The sequence below is a fragment of the Octopus bimaculoides genome, chromosome 2 (assembly GCF_001194135.2).
Source record: "Octopus bimaculoides isolate UCB-OBI-ISO-001 chromosome 2, ASM119413v2, whole genome shotgun sequence".
NCBI classification, from domain to species: Eukaryota; Metazoa; Mollusca; class Cephalopoda; order Octopoda; family Octopodidae; genus Octopus; species Octopus bimaculoides.
Genome location: NC_068982.1, coordinates 103,884,537 through 103,892,673, shown reverse-complemented (window position 1 = coordinate 103,892,673; position 8,137 = coordinate 103,884,537). Strand labels below are relative to the sequence as shown.

The 8,137-nt window shown below is 35.4% G+C and overlaps 1 protein-coding gene across 3 annotated transcripts in view; it reads left to right on the top strand.

The window, feature by feature from the left end:
* LOC106884044 (serine/arginine repetitive matrix protein 1) overlaps positions 1 to 8,137 on the top strand; it is an 82,646-nt gene that overhangs the window by 46,038 nt on the left and 28,471 nt on the right. For all 3 annotated transcript variants that reach the window (XM_052978539.1, XM_052978538.1, XM_052978537.1), the window contains one exon: positions 5,077 to 5,124. In XM_052978539.1, coding sequence (XP_052834499.1) covers positions 5,077 to 5,124 — 48 coding nt within the window. The remainder of the gene's footprint in view (positions 1 to 5,076; positions 5,125 to 8,137) is intronic.

The window sequence follows — 8,137 nt, the reverse complement described above, 5'->3', positions numbered from 1 at the left end:
TATATATATAAGGTAATAAGATGGAGAGTTGAGGATGTATAGCTAATTTATTTGTATCATAGTTTGTAGTTAAGATTTAAATACAAATAAATTTTTTTTAAACTGTTGTAAAGTGTGTTCCTCCCACTGGTGAGATGTGTGACTGTCGTTGTATTATAGTTGCTGTTTTATACTAGTAGCCACAATAGTTACTAGTCATCGGATACTGTTGTATCTCTTTATACCGGAATAGTAATATACTAACTTCTGTCTTACTATCACTGATAACTCTACAAGACACTGACTAGAACTGTCGACTTTCAACTCTTCAGCTCTTGATCCTCTCTTGAAAACCAGCTACTGGTCTATTTATAATGGGTGACTCCTACCACTTTTTATTGGGAAGGGGTATACAATTTCACTATACAACATCTCACCTTTTAATTATTTTATTTAACAATCAATTTCCTTTATTCACCCTCCTCCTTTTTTTTTTTATATACTCAACATCTTTTCTTCTTAAAGTCTACTTTTAGGAATTTACTATTCTTCCTTTTCCTTGTATGTGTGGTTTCAACTTCTTGTAACAGTGTCGGAACCTGAAAAGTGTCATATAGCCAATCCCTCAGTATTTCTACTCATTTATTTCTACCAACTGTTGAGCCACCAGAAGTACTGTGACAGTGAAGTTGATTTGATTGTGATCCAGAATCTGCATAATCTAAATCTGTTCTCTGTAAACATTATATATGCCTTAACAATATCAACTACTGTTTTACTGTAGCTCTATTTAATGTTTAAAGCTTCAGTTCAGTTGACATTTTCCGTCTTTAGCATCAAAATAATAGATAAACACTATATTGGCTACCTTTTCTACCTTCAGTACTTCCAAACATCATCATCATTTTCAACATCATCATCATCATGACTGTCATCATCATTATCATCATCATCATCATCACTATCATCATTTTCGCATCAGTTTTTTCTATGTGTATGTGCATTGGATATACTTTTTCCAGTATTCACCTTTCCGTTTGTCACAGTTAGTTTACATTATTGTGAAAGGGGTATAGGCCCAGTTTCACACTCCCTCCGGTGCATATATTCCTCCCTGGATGTTACACCCATCTGTGACAGGATTACTCATTTTAGCCAGCTGAGTGGACTGGAGAAAAAGGAAATGAAGTGTTTTGCTTAAGAATACAATGCATCCCAGTCCAGGAATCGAAGCCACAATCATACAATCATGAGTCCAGTACCCTAACCACTAAGCAATGCACTTCCACTTTCATTTGTCATGGCTGTTGTTTATCTTTGTATGATTCAGTGTCTTCAGATCTGCCTTCTCCATTCCTTTTCACATTTTTGTTATTAGACCTTTTCCATAGCTTCCTTCCATTTGGATCACTTTCCTTGGTTTTTTTCCTTTCATATCTGTACTCACCAGTCAGTAATTGATAACTCATCATAACTCTAATTTTGATGCTCACCTTGAGGCAAACTGTCATCAGATGACAAACTCATCTTGTTCCTAGAGTATAGTTTTATTATTGTGAAGCTTCACCATATTGCACTATTTGCTGTAGAAGTTATAAAGCATATAAATCACAATATGTAAATATTAATAGGGTTCAGTTAGTTCCGTTGCGTAGTTAAAACTGAGAAGCTACTTGAAGAAAATAACTTACCCCTAAAATATTCATTTGTAATTATTTATGCTTATTAAAACATTTCAGACTCGAAATGCGCACAAACTCTGCATAATAAAATAAAAAAAACAATCGATAGGAATCGATGTATATATGAATTAGTAACAAGAAAAAGTACTCATTGTAAACGTAGAGTGAAAATATATTTATTGCAATGCTAAGAGTAATCCTTGTTATAAAACAGTGTTTTGCATTTTACCACTAAATGATAACATGCATTCAATCAAGATTGATTTCAACAAACTCAAAACGTTTTTAGAAGTTTTATATTAATCTTTTTATGCTGTATCATTTGAAATTGTGAAATGTATTAATTATGTTAACACAATCAGAGATGGATTTTGTTTCTTTTTTTCTTATAGAGACCAAAGCGAGAACGTTCCCAATACCTCACAGTCACTTCTTTCTTGGTAACTATATTAAACACAATCACCTGTTTGGAGGAGAGATTTTATATACATACATACATGTATCTATGTATGAATGTATGTACATCTATTTTTGTGTGTTTATGTATGTGTATATGTGTGTATATGCATGCATATATGTGTGTATTTATGTATATATGTATGAATGTATGTATGTTCTGTTTTTAAGTATATGAAATCTTCATCTGAGAAAGGAACAGGTTTCTAACAAAGATACAAAGCCTCATTGTAGGAATGTAGATAACAAAAACAATGTTACGTTTTTAACTCCAGGAAATTCTTGCCTACTTTTACTGTTCCACTCACAACTATATTTGTAATGAGTGAATTAACTGGTTGATTTCTTTATCTGAAAACCATAACTTATCCAGAGTATCATGTGCATTTACTCACAAAAGCAAGTGTACCAATTATTATTGGTGTAAATGTGAATTTAAAATCAGGATATAGAAGCTAGAGGTTTCAAATTAGTTGTCTGAAGTTATTCTCTTTCTTTTTGATTTTTGAAGGTTTACATCAGTAGGGCATCTGACTTTCATGACATCACATGCATTTTTCTTTTCTTTCCCAAACAACAATATCTGGCTGGTTATGTTTACATTTGGCAGATTTTCAATAGCAATGAATGTTCCAACATTATTCCATATATTTATGTTTGTGTATGTATTCAATAACAGGATGATTCTCTATATTTATTTCAGGTCAGTCTCTTTTTTGCAAATGACATTGTAAATTGTTTTAGTGATGTCATGTTGCATATAGAGATAGTAAGTTGAAGACATGTTTGAGCTGCTGCCTCCTCTGTGTGATGTCTTCCACAGAAATATGACATAATTTACATTTTCAATCGCATTTTAGGGTTTCAAGGGCTTCACTGTCTCTTTTGTCTGCTAAGTATTTTGTATTAAACTCCTATTCTTAGATTGCAAATGCATAGCCTTTGGAGTGTCATGAATCCAAGAGAGGCTACACTTCATGTCGATATTAATGTGCTCTTCAAGTCTTTGGAAAACATACTCTTTTTGGAAAACATACTCTTTTTGGAAAACATACTCTTTTTGGAAAACATACTTTGGAAAACATAGTCTTTTATTGGTATGTTGAGAATTTCACATCCAGGTCTTCTTTGAGGTATGATAGCCTTGCTATTCTGGGTTTGTATCCATCAGAAAGAGATTACTTTCAGAGGCGGCGAGCTGGCAGAAACGTTAGCACTCCGGGCGAAATGCTTAGCAGTATTTCATCTGTCATTACGTTCTGAGTTCAAATTCCACTGAGGTTGACTTTGCCTTTCATCCTTTCGGGGTCGATAAATTAAGTACCAGTAATGCACTGGGGTCGATGCAATCGACTTGATCCCTTTGTCTGTCCTTGTTTGTCCCCTCTATGTTTAGTCCCTTGTGGGCAATAAAGAAATAAGAAAGAGATTACTTTCAGAGGAGCTCACTGCTGATATGTAGGATTTTTCTCTCTTCACTTTTTAGCACTAAGTTTATGTATTTATTTTTGCTACTGTTGTTTAGCTGGTGCTAAGTGAGAAATACTATATGACATTTAAAGGCTGCTTGCATTGATCTCAAGCCTTTTTCTCCTTCCTCCCTTCTCAAGCTGAGCCAACCAATATCACTCTTTCTGTAGCAGTTTACAGTTGATGTCAGGATCTTGGGTTTTAAGTTTCAGATTTACATAAAAAATTTGATGGAAATAACCCCTCTTATTCACGCTCTATTTCAAATTCTTTTTTAAGATATTGTCATTATCAGTATATATAGTAAAAATGTCATATCTTTTCTTGCTAATGTGTTATCTATAGTTATTAATGTACAATGTTTTTATACCATACAAAATGTTGCTTTCTTACTTCTATTTGAGCATAACCTAAGTTTTTTAACAATAATATATTTTATTAATTTGGTGGTCTTCAAATTTGACCTTCCAGATATATTGTAACATTGATGTTGACTCGATTCTCTCTCTGTATTTAAAAGAATATGTGTGCCATGCTTACCTGATTCTAAAAGGGTTAATTGCTAGTCCAGTGTATGTCATTCCTATGCTATCTACTATTTTGATATCATTCATATATTAAGACCATTGGTAGACATTTTCCATTGAGATATCAGTTTATTACATTTCTACAACTGCATTCAGCTTATTGGGATAGTGGGATATTTCTAAGACTTATTATTGAGAGAGTTGTGGAGGCTATATTATTTAGGCAGCTACAGCTAGTGCTTGAGAGGTTCCATCAGTTTAATTTCTTGGTCAGACTTAAGTTGTAATCTCAACAATATACAATATCCAGTTTTAGGTTGCATTAAAGGAAAAAAGTGGAATCATTTTTAAATCGGAATGTGAAAGTGTGAATATGTTGTGTACTCCTGGTTTTAAACTTGTACTCCATAATTCCTATGTAATTCTTTTCGATACCATATGTGGAAGTTATTTTAGCTCTGTACACGTATGTTTTTAGAAAACATTCATTAAGGAAACATGACTTGAATGGTTGTATTCCTGTATGGGTTATCCTGAATAACTGAAATTGCATTCTGGTAATTTGAATTGCTCCTGATTCTGTACCTTTGGTTATCATGGTATATTTATATTGAAATGCTTTTTTTCAGCAACCTTGTCTAACATGGCATTATTCATATTGGTGTAGTTATATTCATTGTTCCTATGTTCACCGCTGTGAACAGTAATAATTACCCATTGAGAAGAATACTCCGGTTTATTATTTGTGTAAACACACAACTTCAGTACAAAAACCCATTGAAATTTGTAGATGTATATATGTGTGTGTCTGTTTGTATTTGTATGTATATCACTCATCCTTATTTAAACAAAGTCAAGACATCATAAGTAAATGATTTTAAGTAACTTTTATGTTGCATAATTTGTTTTCATGATATATACTTTTTATGTTAATACAAACAGAATTTTTTTCTATTATATAGAAAAAAAGTTCTAGAAGTTCCAGAGAGCACACTACTTCTGCCGAAGAGGTAATTATCTTAACTGGAAAGCATTGTGTGTGCATGTGTGCATGCGTGTGTGTGTGTGCATGTATGCATGAGTGTGTCTGTGAATGTGTGTATGTGTGCATATATATATATATATAAGGTAAGAAAATGGATAGTTGAGGATGTATAGCTAATTTATTTGTATCATAGTTTGTAGTTAAGATTTAATACAAATAAATTTTTTAAAAACTGTTGTAAAGTGGGTTCCTCCCACAGGTGAGATGTGTGACTGTCGTTGTATTGTAGTTGCTGTTTTATACTAGTAGCCACAATAGTTACTAGTCATCGGATACTGTTGTATCTCTTTATACCGGAATAGTAATACACTAACTTCTTCTGTCTTACTATCACTGATAACTCCACAAGACACTGACTAGAACTGTTGACTTTCAACTCTTGATCCTCTCTTGAAAACCAGCTACTGGTCTATTTATAATGGGTGACTCCTACCACTTTTTATTGGGAAGGGGTATACAGTTTCACTATACAACGTCTCACCTTTTAATTATTTTATTTAACAATCAATTTCCTTTATTCACCCTCCTCCTTTTTTTTATATATACTCAATATCTTTTCTTTTTAAAGTCTACTTTTAGGAATTTACTATTCTTCCTTTTCCTTGTATGTGTGGTTTCAACTTCCTGTAACAGTGTCGGAACCTGAAAAGTGTCATATAGCCAGTCCATCAGTATTTCTACTCTTGTTGGTTCCTTTTGTATGACTCTTTCCTTAAGCTGATTTCTATGTCTCTTTTCCATTCCAGTTCTTCTTCTTACACCATACATCATTCTTCCTACATATGTTACAATTTTTCCTTTTTCCCAGTATTGCTTGCCATTTTTGTACATTTTTACATATATCTTAACTCCGATTCTAAAGAATTTTGGCATGTCTTTACTTGCACATGTTATTTTCTTCACTGGTAAAAGCTTATCAAATACTAACTTCACCGTTCTGGCAAACATTAATTCTGCTGGTGAACTTCCTTCTGGTGCATTTGGGTTTGGAGTTACCCTGTATACCCTTAAGAACTGTTGGATTATGACCTCATCCAAAGCTCTCTTAAAAGTGTCCATAAATCGATCAGCTTTTCCATTCAATCTTGGGTGATACAGTGCTATAATTTTATGTTCTAACATTAACATCTTGCAAAATCTTTTAAACTCACAGGATACAAACTGTGTTCTGTTATCAGAGGCAATTATATCCGGTGCACCAAATCTTGCAAACAGCTTATGTAAAGAGTTTACTACCGTATATGAGGTTGGTCGTTTACACCTCACAACCTCAGGTCATTTTGCATAGCTGTCCACTACTATAAAGTAATAATATCCATTTATTCAGCCTGCAAAATCAATATGCAATCGAGACCATGGTATTTCCACTTCCAGCCAAGGCTCATATTTTGTAGTTGGTAGTTTCGCTACCAGCATGCATATTCTGCAGCCTTTTACCAGGTTTTCAACTTCCCTGTCCATACTTGACTAGTATACAAAACTTCACATCAACGCTTTCATTCTAGAGATGCCTGGGTGTACCACATGGGACTCTTAGCATGCATTCTCTTCTGTAATGTCTGTGGTATGACCACCCTCTGACCATACATTAATACACCATCACATATAGAATAAGTGGGTTGGCTACATCCCTGGCAGAGGCCTTGGATTTTGGTCTCACTTGGCTTGCCGGGTCTTCTCACGCACAGCATATTTCCGAAGGTCTCGGTCAGAAGTCATTGCTTTGGTGAGGCCTAATGTTCGGAGGTCAGGCTTCACTACCTCATCCCAGGTCTTCCTGGGTCTGCCCCTTCCACAGGTTCCCTCAACCGCTAGGGTGTGGCACTTTTTCACACAGCTATCCTCATCCATTCTTGCCATGTGACCATACCAGCGCAATTGTCTCTCTTGCACACCACAACTGATGCTTCTTAGGTTCAACTTTTCTCTCAAGGTACTTACACTCTGTCGAGTATGCACACTGACATTACTCATCCATTGGAGCATACTGGCTTCATTCCTTGCAAGGTTACACATGTCCGCAGCAGTCACAGCCCATATTTCATTGCCATGTAGCATGGCTGTTCGTATGTATATATATATATATTTTGTCAATGTATCATATAACTGAATAAGAAACACACTCTAAAGTATAGAGCAGTTAAGTATTAAAGCAATGAAGTTAAAGTCTGATCATAGAGTGATCAATGGTTTCGCATTCATGAAGGCTGCAGCCTCGTGGATGATTCTAGTCCAAACACAAATTTTACTCTTCACCTCTTGGAGGTGGAAAGTTGTTACAGTCATTGGTCAAATGGTCATCAGAGAATATCGCCAGACCTTTTATTCTCTGATTACCATTTTACCAATAATCATAACTTTCCACCTCCAAGAGATGAAGAGTAAAATTTGTCTCCAGACAAGAGTCTGAGGAGTCGTCCATGAAGCTGTGGTCTTCATGGATCTGAACCATTGGTCGCTCAATGACCAGACATTATTTATTCCTTTATTACTTGCTCTTATTCCTATTAAACTTTAAGTGGTGCAGGGATGAGTATATCTGCTAATGAACACATTTGGATGCAATTTTCATTCATTATACACACAAACATATAGTTGGCACTCTGTCGCTTACGACGTCAAGGGTTCCAGTTGATCCGATCAACGGAACAGCCTGCTCGTGAAATTAACGAGCAAGTGGCTGAGCACTCCACAGACACGTGTACCCTTAACGTAGTTCTCAGGGATATTCAGCGTGACACAGTGTGACAAGGCTGACCCTTTGAATTACAGGTACAACAGAAACAGGAAGAAAGAGTGAGAGAAAGTTGTGGTGAAAGAGTACAGCAGGGTTCGCCACCATCCCCTGCCGGAGCCTCATGGAGCTTTAGGTGTTTTCGCTCAATAAACACTCACAAGGCCCGGTCTGGAAATCGAAACCGCGATCCTATGACTGCGAGTCCGCTGCCCTAACCACTGGATACAAATAGTGTTTTATT